The 22,226-nt window shown below is 39.4% G+C and overlaps 1 protein-coding gene and 1 long non-coding RNA gene across 3 annotated transcripts; one reads left to right on the top strand and one right to left on the bottom strand.

The window, feature by feature from the left end:
- The first annotated feature begins 551 nt into the window (after positions 1 to 551).
- Positions 552 to 12,642, top strand: LOC122446015 (glutathione S-transferase omega-1-like). Of its 2 annotated transcripts, none has more exons than XM_043475673.1 (6): positions 552 to 831; positions 1,043 to 1,151; positions 5,353 to 5,575; positions 8,283 to 8,381; positions 10,824 to 10,930; positions 11,703 to 12,642. In XM_043475673.1, the coding sequence occupies exons 1-6, from the start codon at positions 798 to 800 to the stop codon at positions 11,854 to 11,856; spliced, it is 726 nt and encodes a 241-aa protein (XP_043331608.1). In that variant the 5' UTR covers positions 552 to 797; the 3' UTR covers positions 11,857 to 12,642. The 2 variants fall into 2 exon arrangements, with proteins under 2 accessions (XP_043331608.1, XP_043331609.1); XM_043475674.1 differs by having other exon boundaries at positions 690 to 812.
- A 143-nt stretch (positions 12,643 to 12,785) lies between these two features.
- LOC122446019 lies at positions 12,786 to 20,896 on the bottom strand. Its single transcript, XR_006270755.1, has 3 exons — positions 20,647 to 20,896; positions 13,976 to 14,067; positions 12,786 to 12,958 (listed from the first exon to the last, which is right to left on the bottom strand). It is a non-coding gene; the product is annotated as an uncharacterized LOC122446019 (long non-coding RNA).
- Between the last annotated feature and the right edge of the window lie 1,330 nt (positions 20,897 to 22,226).

The following is a 22,226-nucleotide window of genomic DNA, read 5'->3' as shown; positions in this document are numbered from 1 at the left end:
AGCTTTTCTTGGGTTGTAGCCAAGCTCTGTGATATCTGAAAGATGACTTTTCTCATCTTGCTAAAATGTTCACCCATGAAGTAGGTTTTCTAGGATCTTTAAACATGGAAAAAGATTATACAGCATATTGGAAATTACTCCATTTATTAAGTAAACATATCAACGACCTTCTGTGTATCAGACAAGTATTTGCTTTCTGTGAAAAGCAATATGTACAAGAAAATTGAGAAAGCAACAAGTGAACATCACTTCTCTGGATAGAAAGATGTAAATAATGAAAGTTTTTACAGTAAAGGTAAGCAGTTGCAACAGAGAGTATCTACTTATTTTCCTGTAATTGATCCGTTTTATAGTAGCCATGATAATAAACCTCAATTTATTGAGCTCATACTATGTATTAAGAACTTAGTAAAAATCGAATCCTTCCAACAACCATACTGCAGAAGAAACAGACTCAGGGAGGGTGACTTTAAGACTCCAGTTTTCACATGTACTGCAAAGGCGCCTGCAGTGGGAATGTTGGCTGTGATCTCCCTCCAGGCGCCCGGGCTGCGGTAGCCGGGCCTTCCTTCTTGAAGAGGGTGGGGAATCCGGCCTGCGCGCTGGGTAGGGTCGCCAGGGGCTTCTGCGCTCAGGTTTCGTTTCTGGGCCGGGGCAGCGCGGGTCCCTGTGCACATAACCCAGGCCGGGCTGGCGGCTGCCCCAGCCTGGCACTTCTGAGAAAAATAGGGGAGTGGCGACCGACTTCCTGGTTGGACCTTAAACTCCATTGGGAGCTCGGCCTGTGCTGCGCTGCAATGTCCGGCGGAACGGTCAGGAGCCTGGGGAAGGGTGAGGCTGCCCTCCGCGATCTGCAGCGGGGATCTGGGCGACCCTCGGCCGCGGGTCAGGGTGCGGCTGAGCCACTCGGGAAGGCACCCACCCGGGGAAAGGCCGGGGCCGCAGCGCGCGGGACCTCTCCACCGCTGGGTTCGGGGGACAGCTGGAGGCTGGCGGTCCCCGCCACTCTCTGGGCTTTAACTGCGTCCGCTTCTCCCCGCAGGAAGCGCGCCCCCGGGGCCCGTCCCCGAAGGCCTGATCCGCGTCTACAGCATGAGGTTCTGTCCTTTCGCCAAGAGGACGCTCCTGGTCCTGAGGGCCAAGGGAATCCGGTGAGGACTGAGGAGGGGGCTGCTCCCCGATTTGGCCATGAACCAGCTGCTGAGGAAGGCCTCAGTGGGAAACTCGGGCAGGGCCCCTTTACTGCAAAATAAACTATTCTCAGCCTTTCCGAGATAGAGCAACTTAGAGACCCTATCCCCGAGGTGGGGGCAGGGGGCCGATGCCACAGACTCCCACCAGTCTGGGACATTCCCTTTAGATTAACCATTTTATGGATCAGAAAAGCTGCTGCTGCTGCTAAGTCACTTTAGTCGTGTCCAACTCTGTGTGACCCCAGAGACGGCAGCCCACCAGGCTCCTCTGTCCCTGGGATTCTCCAGGCAAGAATACTGGAGTGGGTTGCCATTTCCTTCTCCAATGCATGCATGCACGCTAAGCCGCTTTAGTCGTGTCTGACTCTGTGCGACCCCATGGACAGTGCTAGACCTCCAGTAAAGCTGGTGGTATGCAGAGATCACACCGACTGTACTCACAAGCAGTAGCTCTTTGAGCTCTGGCAGATCCCTGAGTCCTGTTATATTGCCCTATATCCCAGTTCAGAGTCCCGGCCTTGACACTCCTCTGGGTAGAGTGCCAAGTTAATTGTACTGTGCATATTTCTATAGTTTGGGTTATTGGTTGAAGCAAATAAAGTGTCTATGCCTAAAAATTCACGCTTTTGGGAAGCCACACAGAAACTAGCAAGGTTACTGACATAGGTGTTTCCACAAGAAATATGCAAGTCATTGGCTTATCTCTGACACTGAAGAGCCACTGGAACCTTCTCCCTTACAGAGACCTTTGGAATCTGTTGAACAAACACTAGATACATGTGGTGTGGAAGTCTTAAGAGAGAGTTCCCATTCCAAAGAAATTTCTATCTATGTGCTTAGAATTTATAAACTACTTTTAGTCTTCTGGGGGAGAATTAAGCAGGCAATTCCTTTTCCCTAAAAAAGGTAAGATATATTCCAAAGGGGGAAAAAAAACCCAAGTGATTTATCAATTAGTCATCACTTCAGTAAGATTTCCATCATATTCTGGGTGAAACCGATTCTGAACAAATAGCAAAATATTCAACATTTAGTAACATTTATCAAAACATTGTCTTATCCAAATATAATATTTACTGTATTAGTCAGAATTTCTTATTGCAATTAACAAATATCCAATTCAGTTGGCTTGAAAAAAGACATATCTTGTGCTCATACAATTGAAGAATCCAGGATCAGACTTTCCTGGTGGTCCTGCCAATGCAGGGGACATAGATTCGATCCTTGGTCCAGGAAGATTCCACATGCCTCAGGGCACCTAAGCCTAAGGTGCACCAAACTACCGAGCCCCCACTCTAGAGCCCATGCTGGGCAACAAGAGAAGACACTGCAATGAGAAGCCCATGCACCAAAACCAGAGTGTAACTTCCACTCTCCACAACTAGAGAAAGCCTTTGCACAGCAACAAAGACTCCATGCAGCCAAAAATTAAATTAATTTTTTTAAAAAGAAAAATCCAGCATCAAGACACAGCTGGATTTGCGAGCGCAAAGTCCTGGGTGAGTGCCCCTCTGGACTTCTAGGTTGAAAACAACCCTATCTTACTTACTGGCACAGTTTTCCAAAGGGAAACGGGATTGATTTACCATAAAAATGTGTGTAAAGGGGGTGAAGAGTGCAGGCAGTGCAAACAACAGAGGTCTACTTTGTTCATGAATTAGTTTTTAGTCCCAGGGGGCTTTGATCAGAGAGGCAGCTGACTTTACCATGGGGCTTCTCAGGTTCCACTAGTGGTAAAGAACCTGCCTGCCAATGTAGGAGACTTAAGAGATGCGGATTTGATCCCTTGGTCAGGAAGATCCTCTGGAGGAGTCCATGGCAACCCACTTCATATTCTTGCCTGGAGAATCCCTATGGACAGAGAAGCCTGGCGGGCTACAGTCCTTAGGCTCGCAAAGAGTCAGACATGACTGAAGCGACTTAGCATGCATGCATGCAGACTGTACAGCATTATCAGTTCAGTTTAGTTGCTCAGTCCTGTCCAACTTTGCGACCCCATGGACTGCAGCATGCCAGGCTTCCCTGTCCATCACTAACTCCCGGAGTCCACCCAAACCCATGTCCATTGAGTCGGTGATGCCATCCAACCATCTCATCCTCTGTCATCCCCTTCTCCTTCTGCCTTCGATCTTTCCCAGTATGAGGGTCTTTTCCAATGAGTCAGTTGTTCACATCAGGTGGCCAAAGTACTGGAGTTTCAGCGTCAGCATCAGTCCTTCCAATGAATATTCGGGACTGATTTCCTTTAGGATTGACTGGTTGGATCATTACAGAATCTACTAAAGCCTGGTTTTCTCTAAAAGGCACATCTTCCAACTTGTTGCAGCAGGTATGTTACCCTGTTGGCTCATCATGCCAGATTACCAAAATGCATATGTGTTCTGAGAACCTTCTTTAGTACAAAAGCCCAGGATTTACCTTTCTTTTCATAGTATGAAATTTCAGAAATCTTGATAATTCCTTGCCAGAGAGCCTCATTATTCTTGCAGTGGCTTGTATATGAGTGTACAGTGTACAGTAATTTGTCAGCAGACAACCCACAAATGCCACTATTCATTCTGGCTATTCCTTTCTTTCTATGGGAGAGAGGGTGGGATTGTGTATTTAATCCTCAAGCTAAATGATTTTGTAGCTACTCAGGTGGATGGGGATAAAGGAAACAAAAGATGTTGGGGTGTATTATTTCTGAGTAACTAATCGGTTCTATTGAACACTTATCCAGCTTTGACAATGATATGGACCTGAGACCTGACTTTAACAATTATATGAAACTTCCCTTCCTCTTATTTCCCCTGCATCTTTTAGGCAGGATAGAAATCAGATCCAAAAACAATCTTAATATAGTTCGGACTTCACCTGTTTCTTCTTTATGGGTTTATTTAGTGTAATTTAGTCATGTGCCATTTAAAAAAAATATCAATGCATGGACATTTAATCTAAAAGCTTATCTTGTGGATGAATTTTTTGGATTCCTTAATATTCTTGTAAAAAATTGATGAACTTTCTATTCAGATTAGCAAAAGAAACTGAATTTTGTTAATACCATGTTGATTCTTATGTAGTGAGACATGAACAAACTCAATTAGTTGACTCAGATATTTTTACAGTTAAGATACATCTTAGTTCCAAATGGAATATCTAATTGACAGTCTTGAAGAATTTCCAGTTATTTATTCAACCAATGTGTGTTGAGTACCTATCTGAAAATGTTTATATATTTCATACCATTTGAATCTATTTGAAACTTTGCTTATTTACATGTTTGTTTATGAATATGACCAAGACATCAAGCAGAGCACTGCTTTCATGGAGCTTACATTCTAAGGAGGTGACATAACAAATATGTAATTAAGTTAGCAAAGTAATTTCAGATGCATATCTTAAGTTCAATGAAGAAAGTAATTCAAGAGATATAAAAAAGGCCAGTGTGGTCAGATCGTAATGACCAAAGCAAAAGTCATAGGAAACAGATGTGACAGGTAACCCAGGGCCAGATCACATGGCATAAAAAGGGGTTCAGAGTTTATCCGCATCGCAGTGAGGAGCAATCGTTGTAAATAAGAAGGAGGGTGGCCTCATCCAACTTACCTTTGTATATGGAGAGTGGGGACTTCCTAGGTGGCTCAGTGGTAAAGAATCCACCTGCCAATGTAGGAGATACTGGTTCAACCCCTGTGTCTGGAAGATCCCCTGGAGAAGGAAAAGGTAACCCGATCCAGTGTTCTTACCTGGGAAATCCCATGGTCAGTGGAGCCTGGTGGGCTACAGGCCGTGGCCATGGGGCTGCAAGATTCTGACACGACTTGGCGACTGAGTACACATGCATGAGTAGAATGGCGGCCTGTAGGGAGGCCACAGGGGAAGCAGAGGGGCCGGTGGGCCTACTGTAGAGGTCCAGGCGGCAGGTGATGTCTTGGACTAGGTGGCAGTGTTAAAGCCGAGAAGCAGATGAAGCCAGACTGTGATTTGAAGGTCTAGCTGACAGGTCTTGCTGATCCATGCGATTTGAGGAAGAGGGGACAGGGGGAAGGAATCAAGGCCATGTTGACTCGAAAATCTGGGGTCTGATCAGCTAAGTGGGTGATGGGACCAACGAGATTTTATTCAGGAATACAAGAAAAACGTTACTGTCATCACTGTCTTCTATCTGTTTTTTCAGGCATGAAGTCATCAACATCAACCTGAAAAATAAGCCTGAGTGGTTCTTCAAGAAGAATCCCTTAGGCCTGGTGCCGGTTCTGGAAACCAGTCTGGGTCAGTTGATCTGTGAATCTGCCATCACTTGTGAGTATCTGGATGAAGCATATCCAGGGAAGAAGTTGTGGCCAAGTGACCCCTATGAGAAAGCTTGCCAAAAGATGGTCTTTGAGTCCTTTTCTAAGGTGCGTGTTTAAGAAATTTCAGCTCCTATTTAAAATGTCTTTGTTTTTAAAGCTGAATCAGTGCTGTCACTCTTGGTCCAGTGATTTGGGAGGGAAAGACACACAGGATTATGCTCTTGCCGGCTCTGACATGTCCTACGCGCCCTTTCATGATCTGAATCCTTTTTACTTTACATTCTCCCAACACTTTACATTCTTGTCATGCTGAAATTTTGCCCAGACTTGCTACCTTCTTCTCTAGTCTTTCTAGAAGACTCTTCCCCCTTCTCACTTTGCCTGGTTGTCTCAAGTTCTCTTTTGTACAGTCTGCACTTCTCTATGAGTGGAACCACAAGGCTGAGGGCTGACTGTACTGTGCCGATTTATAGAAGGGGTTTGAGCATTCAGATTCTCCTATTGGCGGAGGGGGGCGGGTGTGGTGTCCTGGAACCCAACCCCCACCTCCACCCCCACCCTGCCACCCCCAGCAAACACTAAGGAACCAGTCCGGAGACTGCTGTCTTCCAGAAGCTTGTTAGTGCCCAGCTCTGCGCTCCCACAGGCACTGACGTGCCTCTGTGGGGACTCCTGCTGCCTTGTAAGTGTGTTGTATGCCTGTGTGTTGTACCAGGGCTGTGAGCTTCTGAGGATGAGGGCTGTGTTTCCATTACTGCTGGCTCACTGCCTAGGCCTGTCACCAGCCCTGCCACTTCTTAGCTGTGTGACTCTAAGCAAGTTACTTATTATTTATCTCTGTACCTCAACTCATGTGTAAAATGAGTATAATAAGGGTTCCTGTGCCACTGAAAAAAATCAGTTAATATACAACACCTGAAGTCCAATACATGGCAAATACTCAGTGTTAGCTCTGATTCTTCTAGCCACCATGTTTATCTGTGAGCATCTCCTGTTTGTTGGCAACAGCTCCTTATGGACTGAGTAAATGGCATTCCTGTAGAAGAGCTTTCTGTGTTTGAATTAGCATCAGTATTAATTCAAACAATTAGATTAGTTCAAACAATTAGTATTAAAAAAGAAATGACCAACAGTAGACAATGTGAATAGCCACATCAGGTTATATCTATATAATATCTATAAAATTCTGTTAGTTCATCGGGATATATGTCAGCATAATAGGAAACATCTTGTCTCTAGGGAAAGAAATGGTGGAAAAAATACGTAGAAAGTGAGACTTGTAGGGAGAACATATTGTTTAAGGAAACACTGAAAAGGGAAAATCCGGCAGGGAAGGAAGAGGAAATTGGCTGGCTTAGCAGAATGAGAATGAAAGAATACTAGAGATTGCCACTGTCAAAGATGATAGACAGGGAATATGGTGTTTACAAGAAAGATGTTGGAGAATTAAAGAATCATAATACTGAGATTCCTTGTATTGTCTAGAAAGAAAAGGAGCTAACAGCTGGAGATGCCCACTGTTTCTTCCCTGCTCACACTCAGAGAAGAGGTGGCCTTAAGTACCACATGACCCCATCCTCCTGACCACAGCTCAACAAGCCAGAAATGCCCCCAGCTGTACCCTAGACCAAAAATATTTTTCCTGAAAACTTGGGAATGAGACACAAACTAAGACAATAAAGGTGTTGAGATTTTAGAGCTGTATGTTTATGTCATTGGAGACTTAACAAGCCAAAGACACACAAAAAAAGAATTTTTAGGAAAGCAGAGGTTAAGAACATTGCAAAGGGAATTGACATTTGGCAAATAATATGAAGCAGACAGTCAAAGAGAAGCAGAGATGAAAGACCATCTAGACCCAGGTGGAAATGTGAAAGGAACGGGTGCCTGCAAACCTTCAGTTCCAATGAAGGCAAGCTGTGCCAACATGGATAGGCTTTCTGGACATTCTCCTGTACTTTTACAAGGGCTTGTTTCCTTACACTGGGACAAGTGGATTTCTGTCTTTTGCAGTGAGACAATACCAAAGACGGAGCATTAAAACACAAACACCTCCACCACAAGCATTAAAGCATCTGCTGCTACACCTGTCAAGTCTTCAGGTTGTCAACCACTTTGAGCTGTCTTCTCATGCTTGTCTCAAGGTAGAGATCAGGAAAATCTCCTTCCTAGCTCTCTCTGCAACTGGGGCCAAGGCCTGGAACCTAGGCTCTTCCCCTCACATGCACACATTTTAGGGTTCAGTTCAGAAATGAGACACGTGGAGAAGTAGGCTTGGGGTGGGGCACTGGTTCTGCTGATGAGAGTGGCTGGTGGCAGAGCTCCTGGCTTTCAGGAGCTGGGGTGATTGCAAGATTCAATTCCATCCTGGCATCAGTAACCTCATCGTCCAGCGTCTGGCAGGGGTACAAACTGTAGCATTGAGTGCTCAGTTCACTGGTGGCAAAGAGGGCTTCCCATCAGGTCAGTTTCCAGCATGGTTTTGGAATGGTCCAGTTCAGTTCCAGACCTGTTTGTTCAGCCTCTCAACAATTCAGTGAGCAACAATTCTATCAGTGTCCTTTTAAGATATGTTTGACTCAAACTCAACAAGATGGCTTCTCCTAATCACTGCTTATAAAATCTTGACTCTTAGAGCATCTTAGGCCACAAAACTGTTTTTAAGGTAAGTACCCGACCTCTGTGAGTACAGAAACCAAAGTTTCTAGAACACTCTGACTCTGGGACTATAAGGGTTCTGTGGTGCTTTAATATGAAGGGGCTGATATAGTTAGCTTCACACTGATAAACTAAGAAATTATTCTCTGTCTAGGTGCCATCTTTGATGGTAAGTTTTCTTAGAATGCAAAATAAGGAAGATTGCTCTGGCCTAAAAGAAGAACTGCATAAAGAATTCAGCAAGCTGGAGGAGGTAATCAACCCCTTCTTGATTTTATGGGAGTAATACATGGTATCTATCTTTTTCTTCTATTCTTTTTTTTTCATATTCCCATCTCCAAAATCACTTTAAGGTAATTAGCAATAATACCAAAAAGGAAATTTTAGTTTACAACAGATAGCTATAAGCTGTTGTGTTTAGGATATAAATGAAAACACCTAAAAATGTTTTGTCATGGACTTGCTTTTAGAACATTTTATTGCATTGACATTAAAATATCAAGGAAAAATGTCACCCACATTTCCACAATTTGTCACCAGTTTTAATTTTTCTATGCTTGTTCTATGTATATTTTTAAACATTAACCTAACTGTAATCAGAGCATAAATCATTTGTGTTCTTTTTTTCTACTTAATATTATATAATAAACATTCCCCACCATAAAGAGATGCCATGAATTAGACAGACACTTGGGGAAGCCCAGATATGGTTTACCTGCTTTGCAGGAGAGCTGCCATTTGGATTCCTCTTCCATTCACACTGAGCATTAGGTTTTTACTGAGGGAAGACACAGTTCCTGTTTCATATGGAAATGCAGCCTTTTATCAGTAAGTATGAATTTTGCTGTAGATTATTTCAGAAACCTTTTTTTTTTTCCCCATTAAGAAAGTCTATTACTCTCTCTCTCTTTAGTCGCGAAGTTGTGTCCAACTCTTGTGTCCCCATGGACTGTAGCCTGCCAGGCTCCTCTGTCCATGGGATTCTCTAGGCAAGACTACTCGAGTGGGTTGCCATTTCCTTCTCCAGGGGATCTTCCCGACCCAGGGATCAAACCTGGGTCTCCTGCACTGCAGGCAGATTCTTTACCAACTGAGCCTCGAAGTTTGCTGTTTTTTTCTTTTAAAGCCATGAATGAGTGTTCGATTTTATTGAATGCTTTGTCTGTTTCTATTACATCTTTTCAAATGTTCATAAAAAATTTCTCCCTTTAAACTGAAGAGTATAGTATAACATTTTTCTGGTGTTGAACCATGCTAGCATTACTGGGATAAAACCTAATTGTTTTAAATGGTTTTCATATACATTCTAAAATTAATTAATATTTAAAGAATATTTGTATATTTGTTTATACAGTAGATTACTTTGTTCTAATAGTATCTGCTGAACAGTATGGGAGGTAGAAAGTGATAGGCAGTTCATACTATACAGATGGTTAATTTGGTGGCAGACCAAAAACATACTCAGGTAGATATAAACAATCTGTTTACAATGCAGAATGTTATAAGGGCCCTGAAAAAAACTATGGATATCTTATAAATAGCAAAATGGTTTGGTGTTAATTAGCTAGATAATAATCTCAGTTCTTCTCTCTATAAAACCATAATACCAATTCACTTTCTTAAATTTCAGGCATACACTTTTGTGCTTGGTTTTCAAAGAATTTTACTTGGCATCTGTTTAATAATTAATCTAGTTATTTCCAATATATTTTAAGTAAACTTTTCTACTGAAGTATTATATGCAGAGATTTACTCAAAGCGTAAGAGTATAGCTTGATGAATTTACAAAGTAAACACAGCCATGAAACTGGCAACCATATCAAGAAAGAGAATATTAGTTTTGAATGATTTTTGTACTTCATACAAATGGAATCATAATATTCACTCTTTGGGGTCTTACTTCTTTCATATAATATCAAGTTTCTGAAGTTCATATATATTGTGTGTAGTTAGTTCATTCCTATACTTTGTATAGTGTTCCAATGTATGACTACTGCATAATTTATTCATTTTAGTCCTGATGGACAGTAAACATTTCCACTTTGGGGTTATAAAATACTGCTGTGATGAACATTCTTATACCTATGTTTTAGTGACTGTATGTTCATATTTTCAAGAAGTAGGATTACTGGGTTATAGAGTATGCATGCACTCAGCTTTAGTAGACAATGTTAAAAACATGGCTAAACCAGTTTATACTTCTGTCAGCGGTGGGTCCACAGAGTTACTAACTTCATCTTGTTCCTTTTAGCCATTCTGATGGATGTGAAGTGGTATGACATTTTCATTGTAATTTGCATTTCCTGAATGACTCATGTAGCTGAGCACTTTTTCAAATGATTATTGGCCATTTGGAACTTCTCCTTTGTGAAAGTCAAGTCTTGACCAATTTTCTGATGAATTGTTTGCCTCTTTCTTATTGATTCCCAGGAGTTCTTTCTATATTCTGAATACCAGTCCTTTGTTGGGTATGTGTATTGCAGAGATCTTGTATTCCGTGGCTTGTTTGACTTTTTTCCCCTTTCCAGTAAAATAGACTGTTTTGCATTATCCCAAACCAAGAGGTTCTAAAGGTTAAACTAATCAGACAAACCCCAACTTGACTATGTCAGGGCAAAAGTTACCACTGTCACTTACTTGTCTTGCCTTACCAGATGCAGAAATAAGAAGTATTCTTATGCTGTTTAATGTTCAGGTTCTGACTAATAAGAAGACAACCTTCTTTGGTGGCAGTTCTCTTTCTATGATTGATTACCTCATCTGGCCCTGGTTTGAATGGCTAGAAGCCTTGGAGTTAAATGAGTAAGACATTTGAATATTTTTTGCATAATTTAAGATAATGATAACTGGAATTGTATATACTAACTTTTTATGGACAAAATTAATGTATCTCATCAAATAGATTAATGGAAGCAGCCAACAGAAGGATACTTTGACTTTCCAGGGCATGCCCTATACCTAAACTCACGATTTTCTCCTATCTCTGGGGGTTGGCAAGGGTGGGGAGTTCTGTGACAGGTAGTAAAATGCTTGAAAACTGATTTACTCCTTCCCTCTTGGTTAAAAATCCATAAGGATATACATTTTTTTATAAGGATGTCAGGCAGGATTGTGTGATCAATGTCACCTCCCATTTACCAGCAAGAGTCCCACACCGTTTTCCAAACTCCATGTTTTGAAGTTTAGCAGCCACCTTAGCTTACTCCTACTTCCTAGAGCTTACAGTTACTATTAGTCACAATCTGACCAGAGAGTAATAAATATGTAATGTTCTTGGTCGTCTTTCATGTTCTCATTTTAAAAAAAATATCAGTCTCTCAGTTTGGACAAGTTCTTAGGTTAACTGAGCAAGTCACTTCACTCTAGTTTTAGATTCCTCTTCCACAAAACAAGGACCTCTACAATATCTTTCAAATATCATATTTTATGATTTTGCCTATCTTAAAGAAATATTTCTAAAGGACTACTTGAAAAGATTAGAGGAAAACAATATGAAACTGGCAAGTTATAGGAGCATTTGCAATGCCTTCCTACTTAGCCTTGTTCATCCCTTCATTCTTTCCATCTCCCACAGGTATGTAGACCACACTCCAAATCTAAAGCTCTGGATGGCATCCATGAAGAAGGATCCCACAGTATCATCCCTCCCCACCGATGTGAAGACCTTTCAAGGTTTCTTCAACCTCTACATGCAGAACAGCCCCGAGGCCTGTGACTATGGTCTCTGATGGGGACAAGAGTCAGCAATGAAGACATAGCTGATACTTTGCTTCACTAATATGAATAATACCATGCTTTTATTTTACCAGGTGTTCTCATGTCTTATTGGATCACCTTCTCTGATTTGATATCAAATTTGGCTATACTGTGGGCTTTCCTTAAGACCCTCGTACAGAAATATAAACATATTTCCTGTCTCAGAATGCTCAAATGACTCCAAGGGCTATCACAGTCCATGCTGATAGATTGGATGATAAACTACAGTGCACTTATTCTTAAGGCTGATCATGAGCTGGCGTCAGACTGTCCCTGTGCTTGCCTCTCATAGCTGATCTCTTTTTCACATCATTATGATTGCTTAAATAGATCTTCAAATTTTTCTGACCTCACGGCTTTTGCATATGCCTTTCCTCTCCTTGGAATCCTCTTCCTTTTCCTCATCACAAAGTTCATCCTTTAAGTATTGCTATGAATTGAATTTTGTCCCTCAAAATTCATAGGTTGATGTCCTCACTCTCAGTATCTCAGAATGTGACTGCATTTGGAAGTAGGGTATTTCCAAAATGAAATGAAGTCATTTAATGTGGCCCTACTCAAGTATGATTAGTATCCTTACAAAAGGGGAAATTAAGAGACAGATACACAGAGAAGGAGAACACCATGTGAACATGAGGACAGTTATTCACAATATGGAACAGATTCTCCGTCACAGCCGTCAGCAGGAATCCTGCTGACACTTGATCTCATACTTCTGGCCTCCAAAACTGAGACAATAAATTTCTGTGTTTAAGCCACTCAGTTTGTGGTACTTTGTTAATGGCAGCCCTAGCAAACTAATACAACCATCAAGAGGTGAGTGGGTAAATAAACTGTGATATATCCATACCATGGAATAGAAAGGAATCAACAATTAAAACACAGCAGCATGGGAGAATTTTAAAATAATTGTGCTGCATGGAAGAAGCCAGATCCCCCCAAAAAGAGTATATAATGTATGTGTAATTCTTGAAAATGCAAACTAACCCAGGATGTGAATAAGCACATCAATGATTCCCTGGGAGTAAGTCAATGGTGTATGGGTATGTGTGGTGAGAGCCAATAAGGAAGGACCTGAAGGAGCACAGAAAAAAATTTGGAGATGATGGATCTATTCATTATCCCAATTATGGTGATGCTTTTATGGGTAAGTCAAAAGTTATCAAGTTGTGTACATATATATATAAAGTTGTTTATATATATGTGTGTGTGTGTGTATATATATATATATATATATATACACGCAGTGAATTATACATCAATTATATCTCAGTAAAGCTGTGGTGGGTCTTTTTTTTTTTTTTTTTTTTGGCCAATTGCGGGATCTTAGTTCCCCAACAGGGATCAAACCCATATCCACTGTAGTGGAAACATGGAGTCTTAACAATAAGACCACCAGTACATAGTAAAGTTTTTCTGCATAAACTAAATGTTATTCTCTGAATCAAGATTGTTACATATTTCCATGAGAAATGCTGGTATGTAAGGAGTATTTGCAATCATTCTTGGATTGAGAATATTAAGTATTTCCCCTTAATAAGACAAATTCCCCCCAAAGGAGTTTATATTATGGATAGAACAGTGAATGCATCTTTGAAGGTGACCACATGAAGTGACCCAGCAAAGACCAGACGTGTGTCTTATTCACAAGTATTTCCTATACAGCTGGGAAATGTGGTATAATGTTCCACTCTCTGAACATTTAATTGTTCTAATGTCCCTAAAAACAGTTACTTCAAACTGAACTCTAATATGGAGACCGTCTTAATTTCAGCATTAGTGGAAATAATGAAAATAATTCATAGGTAAAAGATGAAACTTTATGTACTTATCCATATATTCTTTACCTGACAAAGGAAATATTATAACACATTAATAAGAAGAGAAAGACAGTAATTAATCTCTGTTAGCTTTTGCCCTGCCAATTTGCTGCCTGAAAGTAGTGATTATATTAAGCCTTATGATTAGGACTTTTATTCCTTCCATTTTTCCTTGTTCCAATTTCTTATGTAGACGTGCTTTGATAAAATCCAGAAGGATAAATTAAAATGTGACCCAATGAAAGGAATTCTGCAGGAGGCTGCAACTTACCAGAGGGCCAGTTAAAATTCTGGGAGGGAGGAGTGGCTAGCCAGGTAGATGCCACAGTAACTGAAGGAAAGTATAGTCCAGGAGAACATTGCCTATGATATAAAATACGGTACAAGGATTTAATCATCATGGTCAGGTTAACTATAGTCTTATAATTTCCCTTATTTAATAATTTTCACATAATTCAAATGTATTTGCCTCCTGCAATGTCTAGGCTGGTTTCTAACACTATTAACAGAAAGCTATTAGCAAAGTTAAGATCTATGTTTAAAAGATTTTTGAGTGAACTAAGGCCATGAGGTCACTGTCTCATGACTTCAGTGCAGAATAAAGCACACTGCACTATGTATGTCCCTGTGTGCCTTGAAATGGCCCAAGAACCATAAAATATTCCATAAATATGTGAAACATGGTAATTAGAGAAGTTATTCAAACAACTTGAAATACATTGGGCAGTTGCAATAATTCTAGCTTACTTCCATGTCTCTGTCCCTTAGGCCATATCTGGCCCTAAGCTTAATATCTTCCAGTCCTTAGAACAACTATAAAAAGTTCTTTTCTCATTTGTACCTACAGTTGAACAAATGAAACTTGACTTTAAAGTCTTAGCAACAATGTGTTTAAAATCTACATCATGAGGATGCTAATACAGGGAAGTGTCTGCTTCTGCCTCCTTGTGTGTGAGGCTTTAGTTTCCCCTCCTTATCTGCTGTTCTTCACTGTGGTTCCATAAACACAAGTTTTGCCTTCTCCTATGTCTGTCTTCTTTACATTCAATTCTCTATTGCTCATTCTACATATTTTTAATGGCCCTGTTTCTGCATTTTTACACTTTTCACTTTAACTGAACTTACTATTCCACTAAGCTTTATCATTTATTGGGTTTATTTAGCATAGTCTGGTCAATAAAAATGGTCAATATGTTCTGAGCATCCAATGCAAAAATAAATACAATTTCTTGAGGGACAGAGGCTTTAATGGAATAATTTTTTATCCTTGCTAGACAGATACTTCCTCCCATAATTGAAGATTATTAATTTTATATTTTCTTTACATTTATTTTAAATTTACAAAACACAAGACTTTTGAAGACACACACACTAACCATTCAGAGAAGAAAAACATATGCTCCTTAATTATACTACAAAATTTGATAAATTTGTTTTTGGTGTTTTCTTGTTTTTACTTATAAAAGTACATTTTTTTGTTAAATATAACTTTGCTTTTTATAGCTATAATAATCATGGATTAAATAAATAGTCTACATAATAATTCATTTTAGAAATGGAACTTGGATCATATATTCCATGACTTCTATTGAGGTTTTTTTTGCTTGTTTACCTTTAGCATTTTATCATTAATAATTTTTCAAAAATGTGAATTTTAACATTTGCATAGTACCTCTTTATGGGATGTTTAACTTATTTAACCATACACAGATTACTGGAAATTTAGGTTGCTTTCAATCTTCTGCTATTATGACAGTGCTTTTAATTTGTTTGCACACAAATGTGTGGCAATATTTCTGATTATTTCCTTTAAACTGAATTCTAGTTCTTGAAGTGGATATAGAGTAGATATTTACTTCTCAGGAAGCTTGTATGAATTCATATTCCCACCATTAGAAAAAGAATGCTACCAGTTTCATTGCACTCTGTGCTAGCAAATATGAGCTTTAAAAGAACTGTGACTTTGATAAGTAGAAAAACCTCACCTTTGTTTAAATGACACTTTATAAAATGAATATTCAAATGAAACAATTTTTATGTTTTTGGTCATTAGCGGTTTTGCGGTTTGGGTGAGTTCCTATCCATTGTTCTAATGAGATATCTTTTTTATTTCATAAATGGTCTGAAAATATTTTGCCATATTTGTTCCAAATACTTTCTTCAGTTTATTATTTGCCTTTTAACTTTTCATGGCACTTTCAATATTCATAGGTTTAAAATTTGTATATAATGAAATATGTCAATCTTTCTATTTTCACTTTTTTCCTTTGTGCAAAAAGTCCTTCCTCATCCTTAAATTATTTCAATTTTCTACCACAGTTTCATCTATTTTTCAATAGGTTTGTTGTTTATATTCTCTCTTACTTTTCCTTGATTTATATTTTGATATACAGTATAACATAAGGACTTAACTTGATATTTTGTTCTAATACTTTTCTAAACACAATTGTTTAATAATTCATATCATCTACTGTGTATGGGTATCATTCTGGGAGTGTCTTCATCATATACTTAGCTTCATGTATTCCAGAGCCTGTCCTCACTCTTCAACTCTTTCACTGATCAAGTGACTCCTGAACCAATCCCACACCCTATGTGTCGACAGCACCATAATGCTAAGGAGGGCCTTCTGCCTTGTCACATTCTCTTTCAAATTATCCCCATTCTCTACTGTCTGTTCTTCTAGATGAACCTTGGAATCATTCATTTAAGTACTCCTGGTCTCTAAAACATTTGATAAAACTATGAATTTCTTTCTGTAAAGAACATCAGAACTACATGTATGATAACCAGACTTTCCTTGCAGGAGTATGTCTCTATATGTTTAAATATTATGTCAGTGATTTTTGTAATTTTCTTCATTAAGGTCAGTCCTAAGTATTTAAATCTTCTAATAGCAAGGATACTTATTTTGAAACCAGCATCTTACTGAGCATTCTTTTATCAGTCCTAGTAGATTATTGTATTATCCATTATCTCTTTTTCCCCTAGCTATAAGTTTTATATGTTAATATTTTGTTGCATTCACTAGAACTTCTAAGTTGATATTAAATAACAGTAGTAACATTGGGTATCCTTGATGACTTAATCCTAATTTTATTGTGAATTCCTTTAGAGTTTAATTATTCAACATGAATGTTGGCTATTAGTTTGAATTAACTATCAATTCCTTTGATAAGACTATACCAAGTAACCAAACTGGGAGTATTTTAAACATGAAGAGTAGATACAGCCCATATAGAAGCATATCTCAGAGATATTACAGGTTTGGCTCCAGACCACAGGAATAAAGTAAATATTGCTATAAAGTGAATCACACAAATTGTTTCCAAATACATATAAAAGTTTCCAAATACATATAAAGGTTATGTCTACACTATAATATAGTCTATTAAATGTGCAATAATATTATGTTTAAAGAAATCATTTATATAACCTAATTTAAAAAATGCTTTATTTCTAAAAATAATAACCATCAGCTGAGCGTTTAGAGAGTCATAAGCTTTTTGCTGGTGGAGGGTCTTGCCTTCTTGTTCATGGCTGTTGATTGGGGTTGGTGATTGCTAAAGATTGGGGTGGCTGTGGCAATTTATTAAAATAGGACCACAGTGAAGTTTGCTTGATTTACTCACCCATTCATGAATAATTTCTCTGTAGCATGCAATTCTGTTTGACAGCATTTGGCAACAATAAAACCTCTTTCAAAACTGGAGTCAATCCTTTTAAACCCTGTCACTGCTTTATCAACTAAGTTTATATAATGTTCTAAACCTTTTGTTACCATTTCAACAATTGTCATAGCATTTTTGCCAGGAGTAGATTCCTTCTCAAGAAAGCACTTCCTATGCTCAGCAATAAAAAAACAACTCTGCATCCATTCAATTTTTATCATAAGATTGCAGCAATTCAGTCACATCTTCAGGCTAGATTTCTAGTTTTAGTTCTCTTGCTATTTCTACTACATGTACCGTAACTTTTTCCACTAAATCTGGAACCCCTCAAAGTCATCCATCAAGGATAGAATCAACTTCTTCCAAACCCCTGTTAATACTGATATTTTGACCTCTTCCAATGAGTCATGAATGTTCTTAATGGCATCTAGAGCAGTGAACACTTTCCAGAGATTTCCAATCTACTTTACCCAGATCTAGTAAAGGAGTCACTACCTATGGCAGCTATTGCCTCACAACATTCAAGTCCTAAATTATAAGACTTTAAAGTTGAAATTCCTCTTTGATCCATGGGCTGCAGAAAGGATGTTGTGTTAGGACATGAAAACAGCATCAATCCCATTGTACATCTCCATCAGAGCTCTTGGGTGACCAGGTGCATTGTCAATGAGTAGTATTTTGAAAGGAATCTTTTCTGAGCAGTAGGTTTCAATAGTGAGCTTAAAATACTAAGTAAACTATGCTGTCAACAGATGTGTTGTTATCCAGGCTACGTCATTCCATGTACAGAGCACAGATGGAGGAGATTTGTTATAATTATAAAGACCCCCAGACTTTCAGAATGTTAAATGAGCACTGGCTTCAACTTCAAGTCACGCACTGCATTAGCCTCTAACAAGAGAGTCAGTCTGTCCTTGGAAGCTTTGAAGCCAGGCATTGACTTTTCCTATCTAGCTAGGAAAGTCCTAGATGACGTCTTCTTCCAATACAAGGCTGTTTTGTTTACACTGAAAATCTGTTTTTAGTGTAGTCACCTAGTTAGATCTTATGGATAACTTGCTGCCGCTTCTACATCAGCATTTCTTGCTTCACCTTGTACTTTTATGTTATGGAGATAGCATCTTTCTTTGAACCTCTTGAGCCAACCACTGGTAGCTTCAAACTTCTCTTCTGCAACTTCCTCACCTCACTCAGCCTTCAAAGAATTAAGTTTGGGACTTGCTCTGGATCAGGTTTTGGCCTAAGGGAATGTTCAGGCTGGTCTGATCTTCTATCCAGAAGAAATAAAAAATTTCTCTATATTAGCAATGTAGGCTTCCATGGTGGCTCAGATGGTAAAGAGTCTGCCTGCAAAGCGGGAGACCTGGGTCCAATCCCCGGGTCAGGAAGTTCCCCTTGAGAAAGAAATGGCAACCCACTTGAGTGTTCTTGCCTGAAGAATCCCATGAATGGAGGAGCCTTGCAGATTCCTGTGGTCGCAAAGAGTCGGACACGACTGAGCGACTTCACTTACTTACTTATGTCAGCAATGAGACCTTTTCACTTTCTTATCATTTGTGTGTTCACTGGAGTTAACACTTTGAATTTCTTTCAAGAATTTTTCCTTTGCATTCATTCTTGCCTAACTATTTGGTACAAGAGGCCTAGTTCCCAGTCTCTCTCAGCTTTTGACATGCCTTCCTCACTAAGCTTAATTACTTCTAGCTTTTGATTTAAAGTGAGAGGTAGGCAACTCTTCCTTTCACTTGAACACGTAGAGGCCACTGTCACGTCATTAATGGACCTAATTTCAATATTGTTGGGTCCCGAGGAATAGGGAGACATGAAGAAAGAGAGACAGGATAATGGCTGTTTGATGCAACAGTCAGAACATACAAAAAATTTAGAGACTAAGTTTGCCATCTTATATGACTATAGTTCATCGCCTCCCAAAATGAATACAATGGTAACATCAAATATCACTCATCACCATAACAAATATAATAATAAAAAGTTTGAAATATTACAAGAATTACCAAATGGGACAGAGCCACGAATTGAGCAAATGGTGCCAATAGATTTGCTCAGTGCAGGGTTGCCACAAAAAAATAAAAAATGCAATATCCGCAAAGCACAATAGAACAAGGTATGCCTGTAGACACACCTTGTATTGCTGCAGGGAGGATGCCAATTCTGACTCCTTGTTGGAAACTGTCTCTTTGACTTGCTTTTCATTGCTTTTATTATTATAATCATACTTAATGGCTTGCCTGGAGGACCCTGCTCCTCTATTTGACTGTAAACTAAAGTGTCTTTGTTCAGCTCTCAGAGAGAAAGTTTGTCCCTACCCATCTGTGAAAGGAGAGATTAACACACCCCTTCCAAAGACAGCCCATCCCCTTGGAGATGTTTTGCAAGACTGAACACCCTTTCAACTTTATTTCCCTGCATCACCCTCTCTATTCTGCCTTTTGACTTTAGTTCCTCATTGCTTCTTTCTCTCTGATCTATAAAAGAACCTGACATCCAGACCCCAATAAGATGGTAATTGTGAGGCTCTAGCCTGCCATCTTCTCAGTCAGCTGGCTTTCCGATTAAAGTTTCTTCCTTGCCTCAACACGACTGAGTGACTGAACCACACTGATTGACGTATTACATAAGTGACATATTATACATGTCATTTATATGTGTTAATATATGTTAATTATACATAGCATATAAGGTTATATGTTATATATATAATTTCAATTTTTTCAGCACAGTCTTGCCAGTAGCTACCATTATCTTTATCATAGAAAAGGAAATTGAGGCTCAGAGACTTATCTTTAGAAGTTATACACATCTCTTCAGTCAGATTTTCAATAAATCATCAGGAAAGAAAAAAAAAAAACTGTTCTTAAAAAGGTTTTTAAACAGCAGTTAGTGCTCTAGTAGTGTTCTAGTCCAGTGCTTCTCAGGTTTAAAGTGCATATGAATCAACTGGGGAAATACTGTTAAAATGCAAATTTTGATTCATAGGTCTGTGATGGGAGCAGAGTTTCAGCCATCCTAGGTGATACAATGTTGACTGTGAGCAGACCACACTTTGAGTAGCAAGGCTCTAGCCTACTTAATTAAATCCTATGTGATCAGCCTGATTGGTCCTTAAAAATGCTTATGACAAAAAAAAAAACAAAAACAAAAACCCCACCAGTCAAAAAAACCCAAAAACCCTACATTTGTAAGAACTAGACTTGGTCACATCTTTAATACAATCCTTTGGTCATGGTAAAGGAAGAGTCTTGCAAGATACCTTTTAATTTGATCTTTCTGGTCATTTCAGAGGAAGTTGTATATGTAGATGACGGATCAGAGCTGCTGTCAGAAAAAGCCACAACTTCATAAGGAACACTAGTTGCCAGGATGCCCACAATTCCATTCATACACTGGAGTATAGTCTTTTTCTTGATTTCAGTATAAGTAAGTACTATGAAATTCCCACAAGGGTGGCAAATAGTGCTGTCTTTGACAAAATGAACATTCTTCTTGGGGAATACTTGCACCTACCTAGGAAAAGATACAATCATCATCAATAAAATACATTTTAAATACTTTTTCATTCATTCTTTGTTTTTAAATAAGCAAACAATAGATCATTAACATCTTTGAAACTCATCTATTCCCTTTTCACCCCATTTCTGCCCAAAACAATCTCTCAGATAAAAGAACACACGAGGTTGCTGTGAGACCAGTCCCAGTCCAGACACTATAGAAACTTAAATGCAGACCAAAAATTCTTTAGGTCTCAGAAGCCTTCTTCAGAGAGCTTTTCCAGTGAAGCACAACCTCTGTTCAAACCTAGGAAAATCTTGGGAGGATTTCTGAAGTCCTGAAAACGTGGAAAAGAAAATGTGAAAACGACAGAGAAGAGAGCTTGATTCTCAAAGAAAACAGGGTGCATTCTGGGCCTTACCTTTAAAATTAGTTTTGATTTTAAAAATAAACTTTAAAAAGCAACTTCGAATAGGACAGCCTGCTTTATGGTTGTAAGCCCAGTAGGAAATTTTGCTTCTTTACAAAAAAGGAGCATGTGTAGCCATATTTTAGATTTAAAACTTAGAGATAAATGCAGAAAGTAAAAGGAATAATCAAAGGACATGAATGAAAAGGCGAGAACACAAAAGGAATATATTTTAAAGTAAGGGGTGCGTGGTGAGTGTAAGCTAGAGAAAGGAGAGGAGCGTCTGAGAGGAGGCAAGAGTCCACCTCTATTTAAATGTTAAATATAAGCTTAAAGATGGTGGAGAAGACAAGAGGAGGACACTGGTTTGGAGAGAAACTTCAAGGGAATAAATAGTACAATCAGGACCCGTGGAGGATGCTGTTTAGAACACAGTGCAAGTAACACTCTACAATGTGGAATGCCAGCTTACACCTGTACAGCGTTTTATGTTTTTCACACGCCAGTGTAAGTGCAAACAAATCCAGAGTCAGTGGATAGGAGACAGACGGAAGGGACTGATGGCCCTAAGTACGGGGAAAATAACCAACGGCGGGAAAGAGCTCTCATTAAAGTGGCCACTGAATAACTGGACGCGCTGGGGATGGGAGTGGGGAGGGGCGGGAGAAAAGTTACAGAGAAAGGAAGTCTGCAGGAAGGCATTGGGGGTTGACCGGGAAGAGGTGGAATTTGAAATTGAGCAGGTCTAAGAAGCGGAGGGAAGGGAGAGGATGTAGTCTGAGGGAAGAATTTTCTCAAGACCCAAGTGCGAGCGGCGAAGCCGGGGATACCGGACTTCAAAGACATGACGCTGTAGGCCTCGCCTGTCTTCCGGCCTTGCCCCAGGGGCCCTGTGTCTCTCACCCCGGCCAGGGGCGGTGAGAGTCTGTAAC

Source organism: Cervus canadensis, chromosome 8, assembly GCF_019320065.1.
Source record: "Cervus canadensis isolate Bull #8, Minnesota chromosome 8, ASM1932006v1, whole genome shotgun sequence".
In the NCBI taxonomy this organism is placed as follows: Eukaryota; Metazoa; Chordata; class Mammalia; order Artiodactyla; family Cervidae; genus Cervus; species Cervus canadensis.
Note: the sequence above shows the minus strand (reverse complement) of the source record. Positions and strands in the feature narration are given on the sequence as shown.